At 38.7% G+C, this 21,608-nt stretch overlaps 1 protein-coding gene across 1 annotated transcript; it reads left to right on the forward strand.

Annotated features, from left to right (window-relative positions):
- The first annotated feature begins 10,567 nt into the window (after window positions 1-10,567).
- Window positions 10,568-14,918, forward strand: LOC140236408 (uncharacterized). Its single transcript, XM_072316647.1, has 2 exons — window positions 10,568-11,695; window positions 14,147-14,918. The coding sequence occupies exons 1-2, from the start codon at window positions 10,568-10,570 to the stop codon at window positions 14,885-14,887; spliced, it is 1,869 nt and encodes a 622-aa protein (XP_072172748.1). The 3' UTR covers window positions 14,888-14,918.
- The last annotated feature ends 6,690 nt before the right edge of the window (window positions 14,919-21,608 follow it).

A 21,608-nucleotide genomic window follows, 5' to 3' on the forward strand; every position in this document is an offset into this window, starting at 1 on the left:
AACACAGACGGCGAAGCGAATGCAAGGCGCATTCCACACTGGAAGTCTTTACGTTGAACGGCGAACACACCTGCAGTATCATGACTGGCGTCTCTCCCATGCAGTGGACAGCATAATATCGATCCAAGTGCATTAAGACTCGTTTGGTCACCCACCTGACCGCACCTCCAAGAGTACGTGAGGAGGAATCAGGTCGAAGATACTTGCGTTCATGTCGTCCTCAAGCCATCGTTCTGCAGTTCTGATGTACACTTGAAGACTTGAAAATGTGGAAACTGAACCCATTTTGAGTTATTTTTCACTGTCCCTGGCATCACTCCAAAAGAATATTACCCCCTTGTATTTATCAACGCGCAAATTCTGCTCTCAGTTCTAGTATAGACGTTATTATGCTTAGCAATTGCGACAGCGATTTATTACAATCCTATCAAGCGAGAATTACCGTTTTGATCGAAGTCTATTTCCATTCAGCATAAATACAACAGACAATTGTTACACAGTGGAAAAACGAAGACACAAATACACGTGACACACAAGCGCGCGCACACACACATACTGATGTAGTATATATATATATATATATATATATATATATATATATATATATCATATAATATACATATATATATATCATATATATATATATATATATATATATATATATATATATATATAGAACAGAACAGGATAGAACCACCAGGTGTATATATATATATATATATATATATATATATATATGAGATTAAAACCTAAAATGGCATTAAAACGCTTTATCCTGGCGAGGAAAGCGCATGTTTTTGAAACAAGACACCAAACAGGTTAGTCATCGCATTCTTCATCAGCGACCAGGATGCGATGTGATGTTAGATTAAAAATCCGTTTCTGAAGCAGAACATACACACAAGGGTATACGTCTGCTCCTGGTCGGACGGATTTCAAAACTAACCTGCTTGTGATGGAATGCGTCTAAACTGGTGGTAGTTGTTGCCACAGTGCATGGTAACCGCGCAGTTTATATATATATACGTGTGTGTGTGTGTTTGTGTGTGGGTGTGTGTGTGGTCATATATTACAATCTAATGGAGAATATTTAATCCCACAGAGAGAGTTGATTTGAATGAAATGCCATCAATATTAGAGCACCAGAGCAAGTAAAATCTGGCTAACAATGATAGAGTGCTATAGCCCTCTCAATGTTATTCCGAAGTTCGCTGTAGCGAATATGAATTATGGTTTGTTAATTCGAAGGTTCGCTTATTGTCATTGTTGTTGTTGTTGTTGTTGTTGTTGTTTTTATCCGAAAATGAAATAAGTTTCGTTATTCCAAAGGTTCGTTAAACCGAAAATGAAAAACAAGAAAGAAAAAAGATGATGTGCGTATATAGGCCTACTAGCAAACCTGCGGAATTATGAACCCTATTTCGTTTTCAGATTAACGAACCCGTTCCTCGGTATAACGAACCTTTTTTTTTTCCGTATTAACGAGCCTTTGGAATAACGAACTGCAGCATTTATCTTGAGGGAAGAACAGGAAACTTCTCGGAGAAAGACGACTTTTAAGCAGTATACACAGAGAGTGTTCAGCAGCATGCGAGACAAAGTATAGAAGTTGGAGATGACGTCATAATCACATGTCGAAATCAAGTGTACATTAGGTAAGAGGTGGTACGCTATAATTTTGACAGCTTCGTGAATATTCATACAGTCATGATTCGATGTTTGCCCGATTTTCGCAGGGATCCTATAACGAGCTGTTTCTTTGCCTTAATTTGCTCACATATGTAAATTCATTCTCATATTTATGTTAGATATAATTACGATCAAGTCGACTGGATGAGTAGATATCACTATTGTTTATCAGAGGTTGATACACAAGCAAACATAGTTTTAAACTCGCAATTTCTCTTCCAAATGTAAATGTTACTCTTGCCAAAGAACGATCATTCCTTGTAGGTATAAATGTCATGATAAAACGCCTGATATATTCTAAATGTCCGACAACTTTGCCGGATAAAGTTGCTCTAAGCCAATCAGATGCAAGGATTTCAGTAGCTTTTAACAGTTTGTGACACAAAATATCTGACAAAATGCTTCGTGACACGCCACCTGGGAATTTGCAATATCAATCTCCGCCAAATAATCATAATAATATGCATAAAGTGTGTATTTTTATGTAAAGAGCGTATCAGTGTTATGCAAGAAAGACGCGGTTATCACGTAAGACGGCTTTAAATAACGGTCATTCACTTCGATGGAGTTGACGCGTAAGTCGGCGAGAAAACGGTCACGTTGACACGTGAGTTTCTTAGACGAGCTAATCGTCTTTAAAAGGAACACAATCATTACTAATTGGGACCTCTGCATGAACGGACGTATTCTTTAACACACTGTGCTTGTTTTGGCTGATCAAGACAATGCTTCCGAAAATAAACTGAGTGCACCTGCGATCCCGACCATTTTTCTTTGTTGTTGTTGTTGTTGTTGCTGACGTTGGTTTCGGTTTTCGTTCCTTATCGAGATGGCTATGGTGGGTAGTTTAATCTAGGACCCTAACTATTAGATTCTTTCCTAAACCACCGGTCAGTACACCGAAATAATTTGATGACTTGAAATACTCATATAATTATTCACTATGTTCAACTTTTTTCCTCCCTCTTGAAAGGAAAGGCAAAGAAAAAGAAGTGAAAAAATAAATTCTTTCTAGATTAATTTTCAAGAAAAAAACAAATTTCTTAGTTACCAACAAGAATTTACCTGAGTCCCATCATTTAAGAGAGAGTTTTATTCACACTATAAACGAAATATTGTAAAACTCTGCTGACTTGTTGATTTTCTTTGAACATCACGAGCTTGTTCAGCGCCACCGAACATCCATAACCTCTTACCACGTTATTCTTTTTTTTTTCCTCTATCTCTCTCTTGCCCTTTTCTCTCTTTCTCTCTCTCTTCTCTTGTGCCCTCTCTATCGGCAACTCAATGTTGCAATTTGTCTACGGTCTTTCTTGTTTAGGGCTATATAAGTTTTTTTTTTTTTTTTTACTTTCATTTTATCTAACTGAATTTCGTAATTCCACTTTTTATGTATAATAACATAATCCATAATGTCATTTGTATTACCTTTTATCATGTTTGGGGGAATGGAAACTACAAGCATTGCTTTTAAGCATTTGACCTCTCATTTCCAGCATTGTCGCAATGCACATTGTGATGTTAATTCATCTCTTTTTGACAATAAAAGCATAATGTTTCTGTTGGAAATGGTAAAAATTAATAAATGAATGAGTGAATACGTGTATGGATGGTTGGGAATAAATGAATGAATGCATGAATTGTCGTTCTATCAGAGCAATGTGTATGTTTCATTGGAGTCATAATCAAAGTCATAATCACTATAAAGCTCTCTGCACGGTTGATATCAAATGTGCCAGGACTCTGGATATGTGCATTCAAGCCTGTTCTTCCGTTGTCTGTCCATTTTCATTATATTGACCTGTTTTGTTTTGGGTTTTTTTCATCAGCTGACCTGACCGGGGAAGGGGTGGGGGGGGGGGGGGTATTTGCAAAGTATAAAAGTGCACTGTGCGTTAACAAATCATGCGATTAAGAGCAATAAACAACGACCCTCTTTGCACGTGTCTCAAATCTTATTTTCATTGCTCCAGCTATCATAAAGATAATGTGATCTGCTGTACTACGAAGGGGAAAAAAGCACGCGCACACATACACACGCACACACGCAGAATGGAAATAAGTTTAACAACCAGACACAGGTGCAGATTTCCCGCAATTTCAAACGGGGGTAATTACTTTGATACCGCAATGAAGAACCACACACAATTTTTCAGCATCATTTTCCAAGAATCTTGCAAGATTGATGTCTCCAGCTTTCTCCTTATTTAATTATAGGGTGGCTTAAAAGTCATGATGCTTGATATTCTATTTACAGACATGTCGGGGTAGCTTGAGAAAAAACAAAAACAACAAACAACACAGCAAAGAAAAGAAGACCTCTCACATATTGTGGTATCACAAGTTGCACATGGGCAGGGCATTGATGCTCTGTTTTATTTAGTGTAGGGCCTGTCACCGCATTTGGTGCTGTAATGGGAAGAACATGGTCGTAACAACTGACCATGCCCATACGAAGAAATAGCAACAACAAAAAAAAACAAACAAACAAACAAAAAACAAAACAAAACAAAACAAAAAACAAACAAACAAACGTTTAGTAGGCCTACATAATTAACATTATGTAGATATTATAAATATAACGTAGTATAATATGATATATGATATGATATATATATATATATATAATATATATATAATATATAATATATATATATATATATATAATATAATATATATTTTATATATATATATATATATATATATATATAATATAATATATATTTTATATATATATATATATATATATATATATATATATATATATATATATAGCCTATATACACACAGTCGGGTGGCATGGAAGCGAGTAAGTGTGTGCGAAGGCACCCTCCCTCTTGAGCGAGCTTTTGCATATTAAGAATTGAAATTCAACGATCTAGTGCACACTTTGTGGTGGATATTTACAAGATTTTCAGTAAAAAAAAGAAAAAGTAAGAAAAATGAACATTCCAGAACAATGTGAATGGCTGAATTGTTATGTCTGTCACCAACTTACTCCCCCCACCCGCGGGTGTGTCGTCGCTGTGTACTAAGCAAGTCAATTAAGATGGACCAAAAGAGTATGGAGAAGGGGGTATCCCCCCCCCCCCCACACACACACACACACATTTCGCACTTATAGAGCCGATTTTCAGCTGTATCCCCCAAACTTGCGTACGGCAATGCAGTGTACTGACTCTTTTAATGCCTGCTATGCAGTGAATTTGCAAATATGAATTTGGAAGTGTAAGCCTCTCTTCCCCGGTTCGGTGTAATAATGTCAGAGGTAAAAATGACAGAGGTAATGACATTTTTACTTCTGACATTTTTACCTCTGATATTTTTACCTGGCATCCTGTATATTTAAGACTTTTTTTAACGAATTTAATGGATTTTTTTTTTCATGCGAAGTGCCTGTTTTTTCATCAAAATATTTTTTTTTCCTAATAAACGCAGTTTCTTTTGACCAGAGCTCTTGTGATCAACAGTGTATTATTCAATAATGTCATTGATAACAATCATGAGCGGCGATTAAAAAGATAAACAAAACAAAACCAAAATAGTCCTTTGCTAAATGAGGAAACCTCATCATAGCACTTTTTTTTTCTATGGTAATCATTGAAAACATAATCTACTCTTGCCTACATCTGACGGCCGATTTTATATCTTTCTGGAAACAAGATTGCATTCGTTGATTACGATTCAAAGTGGGTCACATAGCAGACCAAAAACTAAAGTAGCACGGGATAGTAATGATGGTAATAAAAAGCCGCTAAGATAATGAGCTGAACAAAAAGAAGAGTTTAAAGCAGAATATAAGACATGGCACAGGGAGTGCTGGTGTGTTGTCTTCCTTTTGTCTTTCTCCCCATCACCAGAAACCGATAATCCTATCATTAATCGACCAGTGTTTGACCCCCTTGAAGAAAATCATTACAATGACGTTAAATGTCAGAGGGTCGAAAGACTCCAGAGCTAAGGTGGGTGTATAGATAATGTGCTTCCATTGTTTTCTCGAATTCGGTGGAGCTGAACCCGATGTTCGATTTGGGTTGTTTTAAAACAATCGATAACAGCGCGAACGTATTCTTTGCCATTCACCGCTTACCATCTTACGTAGTTATTTCAACTCTTACCATGAATATAATTTCATAAAAGTGACGTCGTAGCATGTAATGCTGTTTCTTCGTATAAACCACGAGGTGTCCTTGTCTGGCTAAGAAAGCACGTGGCATACAATTTAAAGACGAGTCATTGTTCTATAGGATTCGACTAACTTTTCCTTCGGAGCAAGTTCATTTTCAAGACACCATGATCTAGCTGAAATCATAGGCCCTAAATATGAGATGCAATTTATCCGTTTGAGAGATGTAGCATTTTTGTCATTATATTTGCTGCCTTCTGCCAAAGCTGACAGGCATGGAGGATTTCATTTTTGCTATGGAGTGCAGTAAAACTCTTGTGTGGTGGGTCGTGTTCCATATACATTCTTTTCTTTCCTTTCAGTTTTAGTTTCCTTTCGTTTTATCAATACAATATTATGGAGGTCTGCCTGCAACAGTATGGTGAATGGAAATTGACAGTTATATTATAGTTATGAAAATGCATTTCAAACCATTAAACAAATGAAAAAGAAATTAAGTATGTGAAGTTGTTTATATTGCACCATCTCAGAAGGAGAAGTTTGCTCATTCCATGGACCCTAGGGTCCATGCTCATTCATATAAAGATTCTAAAGCCAATGTCACAGCAAATTAAAGACCAGTGATGCGGGACTTAAAATGCAATGTTAAGTATTGGAAAACTCATTTCCTGCACGAACCCAATCGCTACTATCTTAGTTCGTATCTTCATTAAAATCATGTTGTTCGGGAGCGATTGGATTTTAATTTGTAAACCGGATGACCGAGAGAAAACAAGAAAACACAAAATGAAACATGTTTCAATACAGTGACATCTTTGCTCCAAGTATAGTCTTGATTTTATCAGACTTTCTCTCTCTCTGACAAACAAAAATTTTTGTTGTGCATGCCTTTTGTGTTTGCCTGATTGTTTTGTGTGGATGATAGACGGTGTATATTATATTCGAGAGTTGAATGTTCTCCAGATTTTGTATGGAGAAAAATCCTTATAGCTACTTAGCCACTTTCAATCTATCGTATAGGCACTTCTGTAATCAACACCGATTCCGTTTATTTCCGCTTACGTTGATATCATCTCTATGAGTTGTAAAATTGAGAGAAGCAAAGAAGCCATGAATTTCCATCATATCGATAGATCGGTTTCATTTCCCACGCTAGTATCAATAACTTGTATGACATGGATTACGTCACAGCAACCTATAGCTCGTGAATGGGTCTTTTGGATTCATTAGGGAGCTTTAGATTTTGACGCGCGGACGTTTGAGCCGACGCTTGCGCTGGACGTTCTCCTCTCCCTGCGTCGTGTCGAAAAGTAGCTTTAGATTACTCTGGGACGCAACGTATAAAAAATGAAATTGCGCCCCCATAAATTATGATCAGTGCATGAAGTAGTTCTCTACCTTGCAAACTGTGCGGACGTAAAAATAGCCCAGTACGCGTAGTGAAAAACTCAGGCGACGCTCAGAACATGTTTTTTTCCTTGGAACGTCCGCGCGTCTAAAATCTAAAGCTCCTTTTTATCTCCTGGACGACTGAAGGAGAACAATCATTGTTATTTTTATACTTCCTCTACATGACAAAAAGGAACGGACTATAAGACCATGTGTACGTGTGTACAGTGTGTGTGTGTGTATTAAGAGAAATGGTAACTAATATTTTGTGAATGAAACAGGATAAAAGCGAAGGAATACTTCGCGATGAATTTATCTCTCTCGGCTTTGCTTTGTAAATTCGCTTTGATTTTAAACCACCAAAAGATAAAGGTATAACTATTTGATTTTCGCATGATGCAGCACTAGTATTGTATCCCCCCCCCCCCCACACACACACACACCGGCAGCCAAGTTAAATACAGAAAATGAAATACAAGGACAAAATTGTTTATCTGGCGCCACCCTGGTTTCATCAATTGAATTGTCGCTGATCAGCGCTTGTGATGATTTAATTGAAAGAATGCCATGTATTTTATAGATATCATTGTTAACGCATTGCCAACGTCAAGTCAACGTTCTGACTAGCCATAATGTGTACGCTGACTCATGATGTTTGAATGTAAGATTGAAGGTCACTAACGATAATCACGAGTCACCAGTGGAGTTTTCCATCACGCTTTTCACCTTGCGAATTGATATGAAACCTATATGCACTTGTGAACATTCAGAGCAAATAAAGAACAAAGTTACCCAATGATGACAAAATAACGAGTATTTGATCGCACATGCTTTGAGCACAGAACCATGTTTGTTTATTTTCTTTTTTTAGTTGCCATGCTCATGATCACTTTTTAAGCGCTTAAGTGAGATTTACACTTGTTCGCTTTACCATGACAACCGTTATCCGCACGCAACAATATTCACCATCCCAGGACAGCATCGATGTGCTGCTGAAAGTGATTGTCACTTCAGGGTTCAAGATTTAAAGGTCCAGTTTACCTTTGGGAGCAGTGATTTCAAAAATGTTCAAGATATCACATTTGATGCATATGTGTAGGTCTGTTGTATCATAAAACATCCTACCATATGAAATATTTGCAATAAAACCTAAAATATAAGGAGATATCAGGGTTTTTCTCAATAAACCGTAACTGTATACGGTTTAGTCTGGAAACATTTTTATTATAACTATTGTTCACATTTTATGTATTTAACAACACTTAACATCGATTATACGAATTCAAATTTTGACAGTTGTTGTTTCTATCCCTAACTCACATTTTAGAACTATTTTAAAGCACTAATGCTGGGTTTTTGTTTCATCTGCAAATGGTAAATTATGCCTTTAAGAGAATGTTGATCTTATCATCTATACGAGCCGGCATAGAGAGATAACTGACGGGAGGAAATAATGTGCCCTTGCACGTGACTTCCTATACCCATCCCCTGTTGGATAACTATTCCTTTGTATCACCCTATAGTCTATCGTCAATAGCTCGACTCCTTTTTCCGCACCTCTCAAAGCTCAAAACTCTCGTTAGGTGATTAACTCTTATACAAACGCAAAGGGAATATCGATCGCGCATTCATAGCCCCTATACTGTAGCTATTGAGTTTGATCGTCAGATTATTGCTGGTGCTTTGAATTACCCTTTTACGAAATGCTTCAGAACAATGAGAAGCAAAAGTTAAACTCACCGAACCGAATTATCTAGAACGCGATCAATGTGGGACACGCTCCTTGACAGCAGTTTTATCGGGAAGGCATAAAGGTATTCTTGGAACTTCTCAGGACTAGAAAAATCAACAAAAACCCAGGAATAAAAGAAGAAGCTGTCAATTTTTACCAGTTGATACGATTTTTCTTTTGTCAGAATGCTGAAATGTTGATCTCGAATCATATTTTGAATGATATTGATGCCAGATTATATCATCATTCTTAGGAGACAAACAAAAGCTTGATAATCAATCTTTAAATGACAATGAAATAAACGAATAAGTAACTGTCATTTTACATGAGAAATTATTTCAATGGTGTCAAGATTTTCATGTTTACTTGTAATTATTTACATACTGAATATAAAGAAGAAACACCAATTTACAAAATACCTTTCAAAATCAAGTAAAATCTTAACCCTCATGTCTTGAGTAAAACAAAAGTTTCATGATGACTGACTACCACGGGTTAGATAGACCTATAAACGTACACCTTCTCATCTTGCTGAGTAGTCCTATATTGAATATATGTTTTTATCATATTCCTCATGATCATTATAATTATTATGTATTCTTACAAAATGATAAAAACAATAATTGTGTAATATATGCTTTGTATTTTGTTTCAATTTGTGACTGGATGGATGGAAATAAATGCCCAGCTGAACTGAACTGAACTGCTGCTAGTAGTGGTTGAAAATTTGCTCTTACGGGCTGTTGCGAAATCATGATTTAGAATAACCTTTACATCAGCACCTGATGCCTCTCTGGATACGTCAAGGCCATGCTGGTACGCCTTGCTTCTCAAGGGCCTCCATTATCATCTCCAGGGTTCAAGAGATGCTGTACGTATTGTTCCTTTTTTTTTTTTGAGAGAGAGAGAGAGAGAGAGAGAGGGAGGGAGATGGTCGTTACGTATAATGATTCTGCGATGTTTACGAAACTATAATCGTTTCTCTTTGGTGGCATCAAAACGTTATCCAACAACATCTTACGTATATTCCTTTTCCGATTAGGCCTCATTACAAATTCATGCACCAGCGTTCCAAGAATAAGAATAAAAACCTATCGTTCTCAGTAGGCATACTGCCAGTTTTTGTAACTCATTTGTAATATCCGTCGTAAGATTATGAACTCATGTACACCTGTCGTAAGATTCCGAAACATTGAATGTGATTTCTGTTTACGTGTGGATTCATGAGCATTCATCTGAAACGTGTGGGTCCAATCGAGATGGAATACAGTACAAAAAGTCTTGGTCTTGTTGAATCAACTTTCCCTCAAGGTGCATTGCTTCTTTTGTGGTACCGAGGGTCTTACTTAAGTCCCTGTTCATAATGCTCATTCTGTGTGCACTCAATCAGTTCAGGTTTGGGCACCAAGCCAGTTTCCGCACACACGAGCCGGGTGACGTAAGACTAGTACCTTCTTGCTAAGACGCGAGGGACCATCGTCGAGTGATATAAAAGGGCGCTCCGTCCTGCTTCGGTACACAATCTTGACCGCTTCAATAGTGCTGTACAGAGAGTCTCATGCACATCTGACTAGCGACCAAACGTTTTCTCGAACTTAGTACTTGACTTTTTAGAAAGACAGACAGTCACCATGAGGGTGCCAGTGTCCGGTCATCTGCCGACCTTTACTACAGGTATCGCTGGAGACAGCAAAGAAGATATTTCAAATTCTACAACGTCCAAGGATCACATTCTCGTAAAGCCGGAAGTCATAAAGCCGAAATTGGTTCCACAGATTTCATTTTCGGTATTTGCCAGCCCCGAAGCGAGAAAGGCCCTGCAGTCAGTCAATGGCATCGACGACAACGACGACAAATCAAAATCAGAAGATGGCAAAGAAGTGAGGAAAGAAACGTCAGGTGCGATAGACATTGAAACTGTGGAGAGGGGGGAGAAGCTCATCGGAGAAAATGTACCTAGGGAGCGCCAGAGCAGGTATCGCTGGACCGTTGTGGCGAAGAGAGTGGTGGACAGTTCAATCACGCCGTCACAAAGATTTCATCAAGAGAAAAAGGAGTGCAATCCATCGCGTGGTCGGAGAGCAAGCGTTTGCTCACCCTCCCTGGGGGGTTCACTCACACCAACTCCCCCTAAAACCCCTCCACATCGTCGAATGTCATTATCTCCTCGACGTAGTCCACTACTCCCTTGCCGTCCATTATCCGTCAGTCCGACATCCTCCCTCCTTTCCACCTCAAACGCAAAAACGATAGCATTGTCTAATACCAGCATCAACAGCATCGACAGCGAGGTCATAGCCCCACGGAAGCCCTCGTCGTCGCCACACCTGGAGGTACCTAGACCTGGTTTTCGGCTAAGCCGACGGATGTCCCTTCCCGTGTCTTCAGGTTCCCGTCCGATCTCGCCTCGATCCCTGTCTCCCCATCCCCAAAGTTCATCCATGGGATGCGATCGGAGCTCCCCGGCCAGTTCCACTGGTTCGGCATCCCCAACGCCGAGTCTGTCCAGCAAGGCCAGCAGTACGGGCAACATTCCTAGGAGGATCTCGAACGCAGCAAGCAGTCTTCAAGCCAACAGAGAAAAGCTGGAAGGTCTAATGAAGGAGAGATCAAAAGCTATCGCCAAACTTACCGTGGGATCGCTGAGCAGGGAGAGCACCCCGTCACCAATCAGGTCGAGACACAGCATGCCGCTTGCTTCTCTCTCGAGGAGGTCGCCGCATCCTTCGGAGTCTGACTCGGACATCTTGCCATTAGAGGTGAGTGAGGTTCACGAGGCAGTTTAAGCGGGTGCTCTCATTATATTCACAACACAAACAAATCAGAATACCGTATGCCCCCCCCCCCCACCCAAAAAATGAAAAAAAAAATAAAATACAACGGTACCCTCCGCAACGATAACTTTAAGAATAGTGAATCAATCCAAACACAATTTCAGGGTATGAAACTTTAACTCATTCCCCACATCTTACAGAAAACCCCATTCAATTTGCTTCAGTGGTCAAAGAGAAATAAGGATTTTTTGTAGAGAATGTCAGGAATCCCTTCCCTCCAAGTTCTGCTTATTGTGTTTACACATTGATATGCAGTTCTAAAAGCATCCAAGTGATAAACTGGGAAGAATCAGACTCATGACATGCTTTACAACAGTCCACATTTCTCTGTGACTGCTTAACCAAATTGAATGGGACTTTCTGAAAAAAATAGAGCTAAGATGTTATATTCTAAGACCCTAAAGTAGTATTTAGACGTTTTAATCATTTTGGGTGTTATCGATGCACAAATCCGATTGTATTTTTTTGGGGGGAAACATTCTGTATAGGCGGTCTATATATAGACGTTTATATATAGACAAAACTATTGTCTCTTCGTTGACTCCCTTCCCCTCTTAAGCTTAATACCTCAAATCTCTTTTATAGCTCTCCAACTAACACCAGCTCTACGTTTTATTTTGCTCGAGAGACAAGTGCTCCGGTCTGATTTTCTCCAGGAATTAGGGTTAGGGTTTTGGTTGTGATAGGATTTTGGGTTCAGTTTGACACGAGGATTAAGGTTAGGGTTACGTTTGGCTAAGCTTGCAGGTATTTTATTGGAGCAATTGTCGCATGGAGCAAATGTCCTAAAACCATTTGTGATAAAGTGCTTCTGAATGTGTGCAGTCTATTCATAATACCTACCTATACATCATTTAAACTCATACACTAAACTGTGTGTACATTTGTACGCATCCTATCATGGAGTGCACCTGAAGTACAAGTCATTATTGTTCGTCGTGACTTCATTGAATCATAGATATATACAAACATGAAATTCTCACCCGCGAAAGTCCAGACTTCTTCTGTACGGGGCCAATTCCAATTCTTTTAATCTGGCTTCCACCATTTAATCTGCCCAACTGCTAACATTAAATAGTCATTTGGACTTCTTCGAAAAATGGGAGAGGTCATCGAACGTGAATGCCCGGAGTGCGCAGAGTCAACCACATTCAATACAAATCGATTGCAATGATCTGTGTCTGAAACGCATCGGGTAAATAAGTTACGCATTGTTGGTTTCTCTCAAGAAAGAAAAAAAAATCAATCCCAAGGCTTGTGCACTGCTTCCGCGAGACATTCATGACGTACACTGTCATAATGTGCCTCGACAGGTGCACAATACGGTAGTGGCGTGTCGTCACGAAGTTGACTTGTCTTTCAAGGGCTATCAGGTGGGCAAGGGCGAGGCCGAGGAATGAGGTGGAAACCTATGACGTACGGACAATTTCGGAGAAAGAAAATAGAATCTAACAGTCACAGTGGCTCCATTATAATTGTGTGCATGTGCGTTATTGCGTTAGCAGAAACTAAGGGCTCTCTATATTTTGTTGAGAGCAGTGTGGCTGTATGTAGTACCACAATAACCCAGTTCACAGTTTCAATCTGAGCATGTGCAGATTAAGGTCGTTGCATATTTTCTCTTGAAAAGGACTTAAGGTAAATGAAAACCTGAAAAAGTTTCTATGAAATTATGTTGCACCACATTTATGTAGGAAGTAAATGCATTTTAAGACTTCAGGGGAATTTCCTTTGCATGTGTTGCAATAAACATTAACAAAAAAGCTGATATTTTTATAAGGGCGTTGCCTTTTGCGTAATATTATACTTGTTCCACGTGTTTGCTGGATACTCCAACACAATAAACCTGTGCGAAAGAGTATGTGTATAAAATGTTTGTGTGTGTCTATGTGCATATATGCCCGGCGCTTATTAGGTGAGATTCAACATTACTTGGTGATATATCACACACCTAAAAAAAAGTTTAGGTATGTTGCAAAAAAGCAACACATAACATACCTAAGGCTTAACAAATAGTTGAGTTTTAGCACTGTTTTTGTAATAGGCATTGTAAACTGACACAAAATATGTAATGATTCTGGTCTATTTTTATGCGTTAATCCGTCAAACTAACGACAAACACTTGCCGGTAAAGTATGTAAAGTCAATGAGATACGGCTCAGTTCGCTCTAGCTTGGTCCCGTCGTGTTCAATCCCATTTTGTGGCACGGTAGTCCGATTCGCTCTTGCATGCTCTAAGCGCACATCGCGAGATGGTCCACCGAGGTGTGCTGCGGCACGGTTCTCTTTGCGAAAAGTCACCTTGAACGGAAAGGAAAACATGTGCATTCGATACTATTCAATTGATTTTTTTTTTGTCTTTATTTCTTCGTGCAGACATCCAGCTTACATGAGGGAGAAACGCCATCCATACAGAGAGCTGAAAACATTCGAGACTCGCCCGCTGATGACTCCAGTGCGCTGGAAGGGAAGACGGTACTAACAACAAAGAGTCTCGATGATTCGTGTCTCAGCTATGGCACATCCAGTGCTCGACCCATGCTGCGAAGGCAACGTCCTGCGTCAGGTTCCATGGACTCGGGCATCTCGACTTGGGATACGATGTCCGTTGCGTCCGAACAAGAATCGGCATCGTCGATTAAGAGTGGCGAATGCACAGAAGATAGACTTGTAAACTTGTCGAGGCTGCGTCGCCGACGAGAGACGATATGTGTGGCATCACTGAGTTCATTATTGGTCGCGACGTCCAATCAGAATGAAAAATCGTTGTCCGGGCAAAGCCAGAAGTCGCCCGAATCATGCAAGATCGAGCATCGGTCTGACAGCGACATTGAGCTCGGTGTCGAGGAGGAACTCCGGCAACGAATTATCCAACGAAAGACTCAGATGTTGATCCAAGCGGCCACCGGAAGCCGCAATGTGTCGTCAGCGGTTTCGCGCCTCGAAGCTCGCGCCCTCTACAAGACGACAAATGGTCGTCTGCGAAAGATTATGGACGATTTCATGAGCGAACGCACAACGGCTGATTTGCTCCGGATGAAGGCCGCGAAAACAGCTGCCGACAGGAAGAGGGAACCTAGACTGCAAAGGACTCCGGCATTTGACTCGGGCACTTGAGTTCACATGACCTTATAGCAGCCTAAATGTATAATGCATTGCTTTGATTTTGTACTCTATCACTCATCAATAAATTATGTTTTACCTACATCTTCTTGGAAAGAGTGTTTACCTTGCACAACTGAAGCTTTATTTATCAATGCGCATATTCATGTCGAGTGACCACTCGTTACCGCGCTGCTTCCTTAGTCTGAAGCAATCATCACGTGAAACAATTGAACATGTGGAAATTAACGGGAGAGTGCACCTAAATAAGAACAGCTAATAATAACAAATTCAAATTCAAACAAATTCAAACCTTATTTTCACTTTTGATATAAGAAATATCTTTTGAGATAAGAAATGATAATTTATCTCCATCATGTATGCTAGATAATATAGACAAATGAGCATATAGCTTTGCTGGCTGGCTGGCCAAATAAAAGCCTTAAGGACTTTATGTATAAAGTCTGTACATGGATGTTTATATACATATACAGATTTTGACCACGTTAATCGCAAAATGAGTTAACTCCACTCCTATAGATATTTGCGCTTAAATACTTAAACAAAGAAAATAATACGAAAATATGGGAATTTTAAAATCATAACTTTAATGATATTCTTTTTCAGTAACATAACATCATAAAGTATCGCTGGGTCTTATTTTGGACTTTTAACGAATAGTGTTGATCCGTTTTGAGATCAAACCCTTCGTAATACACACACACACACACACACATATATATATATATATATATATATATATATATATATATATATATGTATATTTACATATATAAATATATTCATATATATATATATATATATATATATATATATACATGTATATTTACATATATAAATATATTCATATATATATATATATATATGTGTGTGTGTGTGTGTGTGTGTGTGTGTGTGTGTGCGTGTATGTGTATTCATGTGTTACGGATAGAATTACGTGCATTTTTACCTGCAAAGCACTCGGGAGTCTCCAGCTTAAAAACCTCATGTGTGTGTGTGTGTGTGTGTGTGTGTGTGGGTGTGCGTGAGTGTGTGTGCGCGTACCCGCGTGCATATAGTACACACGGGTATAATGATATAACAGTACGGGAACTATAGTAAACGGCTAATATCGGAATTCAAGAAAAAGATATCTTGAGGACCAATATTTACTTTGCAACGCGAATTTTGAGATGGGAAATGCAAAGCAACAAATTATATATACAAAAAAATGATTAATGAAATAGTCATGTTATCGTAGGTTACTGTACGATAAGCAACGAGCATACACTGCGGGTTTGTTTGTTTGTTTGTTTGTTTGTTTGTTTGTTTGTTTGTTTTTGTTAATCGCCCGGTTCGTGTCAGTAAGCACATTAGATTTTGATTGCCACTCTCATTTTAACACACTCTAAAATCATATTTTTACGTAACCAACAGATACGGTAAATGACGTAAATTCGTCAGCAATTTGGATAACTTGTGTTATGATATATCAAATCAAAACGCTCAAGAATATGCTTTGCCATCACATTTACGATTGGTTGTTTGGCAATTTGTTTCCAAGTGGAATGATATATGTACGAAAATCCTCAACAGAGAAGAAGAAAGTTATTAGTCCAAAAACATGATGAAGATTGAACAGGCACGTGATGCACTTTGCTTGACTGTTAAATGTTGGCTTATTTTTCCTGTCAAAACCTCTTTTTTTTTGTATAGGGCCTATATACATAATTATATTCGTTCGTGCTCTTTTATTCGACTCTGAGACTGATGAAATGGTTCGTTTTCAATAGCTTTACATGACAATTGCTCCGTCCATGTTCATGGTCGATCAAACCACACATTATAATCTTAAACTAAAAAGCTGCGTTTACACCATGCTCCCGGCGGCCACGGCAGCCCCATTTGCCCGAAACGCAGTGCGCCGTGAGTAGTCTCCTGTTTTCTCCTATTCGCATTCTAGACTTGTTCGTTCCAGTCCTCGCCCCGGTGAACATATAGCTATCAGACGCTGTTCTCACGTTCAGGCTAGACTATCAATACTTTTCGTCACGTCCCGCCACGGACCGCCTGCAAGTTTTGTTAGTGTTATGATCTTTTACGTGGCCCCGTGTTAAGTTGCGTTCACCTCGTTTTATCACAGCATACAACATTCCTCATTAGCACCGGGACTGCTGTGGAAAATTTTTGACAGTTTAAAAATCTGACACGGCATCCGCGGCAACCACGGCCTGCCACGTTTGACAATCCGGTCTCACCGCGTTGTTTCACGTCCATCCCGGGTTTTTTTTTTCCACGGTTGCCATTCTACGCGATGAAGGGGATCATCGACATTTGACGTCCACGTGATGTCTGGTGGGCTATCTTATCCTTCAAGTGACTCGTGCAAAGCATGCACAATGAACTCTTCGTAAAAACCCCAACAGTATTATTCGTGTCCCACCACTGAAATAGAGGTGTACACATTGTCATTCATCCCGCGTTGATATACACACGCCGTGCACACACAAGTATAGTTTATACAACACGCATTTACAGATGCACGCAGTAGCAAAGAGCATTCCAAATATCTCTGACTGCTTAATTGGTAATTACGGATCGCTCAGCTGTGGGTCACCGATTAACAGCTACGATTTTTTTTATACATATGCTCGGACTTCGATGCTTCTAAAGAGGTTTTCCTCAGCAACTGCAAGCCCTTTTGACTATATTCTTGCCAAAGGAAACGCCGTTGCGCAATCGTTGAATAGGGAAAATTGGACTCTCCACCTGATAGAAGAGAGATAAATCAATAATCTATTTTTAGTGATTAACTCCCAAACTGATTTTTCCATCTTAAACAAAAACAGCATCGAAAGAAAACCAGGTTATCCATTCCATACGCTCGACAGAGCGTGGAGGAAGTAGTAACTTCTTGGAGTGGTATTTTCCTTGAACTAAGTACGTATGTATCCTCGTTCCCTGGTGGCATAGCACTCCTCACGAGAGTATTTCAGATTACAGTGTACAATATCCGTCTCTTGACCTGGCAGTGTGCAAGCAGGCGAGGATGAGAAGAGAAGGTGAGGCGGGAAGGGGTAGCTACAGAGGGAATGTTGATATACGGTGTTACCAGTACACATGGTTCAGGGACATGCGTTTAACAAAGCTATAACTTTAGCATTAAGCTGTGTTGTTGTTGTTGTTGTTGTTGTTGTTGTTGTTGTTGTTGTTGTTGTTGTTGTTGAGTTTTTTTTTTTTTGGCGCTTCTCAGTCAAACATGACTAATTATGCCACACAGCTAGCAGATGCATGGAAGTAGGCCAACGGAAACAAATCTGTGGCCGGTGGGTCGCTGTACACATAGGATATTTACTATACGTTTTTTTCTATGTGAATTGGTTTGAAGTAGTCTGAGAAAACGCACATTGCTAAAGAATATTTGGCACGTATTTAGATATTCATTTGGCCTCATAAGCATATTAGGAGTATTATATGAATTATCATGATACCTGACGAAGTCAACATGCATTTGCATTAGTTCCTTTAAACCTGTGAGAAATTACAAGGTTTGGAAAAGCAAAGGGTTCATTCATTTGTCATTTACACACACACACACACACACACACGCACACACAAACACACAAACACACACACAAACACAAACACACACACAAACACACACAAACACACACACACAAGACAAGCATCTTCAAGAATGATATATAGAATGATAATAAAATCTCCGAGGAGGTACTTGCTTCGAGAGATAGCAATAAAACAGAGGCAAAAAAGCAGAGTTACCTTTATCAAAATAAGACAATATGCTATTACAGAGAGTAACACCTATTAGAATATATGGAAGTCAGGTAATTATCATTTCGTCCAACATGCATCATTACAGAACCTGGTTGGGCCAGCGACTGTGACTGTGGTGTCCCTCACTCACGTTTCTGAGTCAGGAATACCACTCATTCCATACTTTGATGGTAGACTGATCTCATGACTATATACGCTCAATATCTTCACGATTCTGATTCACCGCATTCTGTATTAAAGGAGGAAGTATATTATTATATGTAATCTATATATGTATACATACATATATAATATAACACACACACAGAAAAAATATATATATATTGTTTTAATCATTGTTGGTTTTGGTGAGGGTTTATGTCACAGAAAAGACTTATTTTCTCTATTCGAGACCTTCAAGATATAATGTTGGATGAACTATAGACAGTCAAATCGTCGTCACTGTACCCAGCACTAAATCAATTTGATTACAGTTTGCTCCGTCCTATAAATGCCGATTTTGAAGTTAACATGCATGCTTTCAGCCTTGAGTTCATTTTGATTTTTTTTTTTTACAAACCATGAAGAGACAAAAACAACTGCGAGGCTGAAGAAAATAAGGCCGTAATATATTCTTTAAAATTAGTCACGAATCTGGGTGAACTTTCTGTAATGGTCTTCGAATCTGGGTGAACTTTCTGTAATGATCTTATATTTTATGTGTTTTTGTTGTTGTTGTTGGTGTTTTTTTTTTCGTGAAAAGACAAATATTACTGTCTTTCGTTCTGATGAATCATGAACCTTGTTTCATCTGGGATTTTCCTAATTAGAAAATGGTCGTTCAGTCCATCAGCCTTTCGAAACAAATAAATGACGTGATTTTCTTTTCATTTTTACAAACAACAAGTCACATTTCAATTGCACGAACCCATCATCTTACGATATGATCACTGATTGACAAGGATGAGCACACAACAATTCGCACCTGTCTTACTCGTGTCATCTCCATCTAATTTTTGTTTAAGTAATGTTTATCACGACAGTATCTATGGATCTACAGACAGCCATCTCGTCAGGAGCACCTTTTATTTTGCCTAGAACCAAATCCTTCATTAGGAAACACGTCATCTTGACTAGAACATTCATTCACCAAAACATCTGGCTACTTTCTCTTTTCTTTTCTTCTTCTTTTTTTTTAACCAATAAAAAAGAAGAAGAAAAGAAAAGAAAAAAAAAAACCAATAGCTGAGGTATATGCATGGCAAACTTTATACAGCAACTAAGATTTTCACACACAAGTATTAAAGGGATTGTATAGTTTTGGTTGAGACCTAATTTCAGGTTTCTAACATTTTTGGTGAGATAATGAGAAACCTCTTGTGAAATATGAAAGAGCATGTAATTCTATGAGGAATTCAACGTTTATTTGATGAAATTTGGTTTTGAAATGGCTGGGATATCCAAAAAAAGAGCAATTCTAATAAAGTGTGGGACCCACACTTTATTACGATCGCTTTGCTTTATAAACTTTGTTTTTGGAGGTTTCAGTCATTCCAAACCCGATTTTCATTCAATAAACTTTGAGTTCTCTTAAAATGGTATGCTCTGTACTATATCATAAGTGTTTTCTTGGTATCTCGCAAAAAGTTAAAGCCCAATTCTCATCTCCACCAATACTGTACCATCCCTTTAACGCTCATAGAAATTTCGAATGTGAAAAGTGGGATATTTCTGATGATAATCATACCCAAAATCTATCGGTCTGGTCTAAAGAAAACTCTCAGGGCCATTCAAATATCACAGGACCACAGTGTACTCTAAAAGTGTACATCACAACAGAATGACCGAAGCAATAATGCTGTTGTATCGCCCGTGACAGAAGGTATCTCTTTTATCGGATAAACTATTGAAAATGCCTTCATCAAGTGTCACACAAGACGAAATTCATATCGACTCATGTAGACTAATGTAATTGCTTATTACATAACTGTACAACCCTTCCAGGTGATGTTAGCCTCATTTGAATTAATGATTATGATGCATGGCGTGCTCATAATTGATTCACGAATTAGTCATAAAATAGTGTAAACAAAAACACTCAATAAGGCACTGACACCCTCAACAGCCTTGTATGACATCACCCGTGCACTTTACATCCATGACACCATAAATAATGCAAGATATGGAAAAAAAAAAGACTATTTTCACCTTTTGGTCCAATGAAACAAGGACGATATTGCTATACCGGAATAAAAGTTCCTTCCTTATTTTGTACTTACTTTACGTACGATTTAAGACCAAGCCATATTCATTTTGTGAGTATTCATTTCGTTAAGCATCTATGTCAATCGAATAATCGAGATGATACTTGCAAGCGATATAGTGATTAAATGACATCAAGACTTATCAAGACTGTCATATGACGGTATTAGCTCATCTAATCGGACAATTACAATATGCGATTTTGACTGATATCACTCACTGATAATGTTTGTAAAATCATGCGGAAAGGGGATTCCCATAAAGCTGTACTGTTCTTGCCTTTGATTTCGTCAAGTCGTTGAACAAATACATTCAAAGATGTCGGGAAATAAAACATCTTTTTTTTTTCTTCTTTTACAAATTTGCGCTCCTTTAAGGGCAGTATTGTCTGCAGGATTCAGGTATGTCGACGAAGATACCCCAACAAACACAAATTCTAAAGCTATTTGCAAACAGGGTTTCCTATCACGTCAAGGTATCTAGCCCAGTGTTAATTTGGCTCGTGATTACATCTATGCAGGAGATGACGTGAAGAGCCAATCGCGCCAATTTACACAATAAAGCCATTATTTACGTTGATCAGTGCCCCCATGTGTTTCATCTGAACCAGGAAGCAGTTTTCACCGATATTTCCCCCATTTAATTGTCAAACATGTACTAACAAAACGTTGTGTCGTCATGAGTGAGGATGTGGGTG

Source organism: Diadema setosum, chromosome 1 (genome assembly GCF_964275005.1).
Source record: "Diadema setosum chromosome 1, eeDiaSeto1, whole genome shotgun sequence".
NCBI lineage: Eukaryota > Metazoa > Echinodermata > Echinoidea > Diadematoida > Diadematidae > Diadema > Diadema setosum.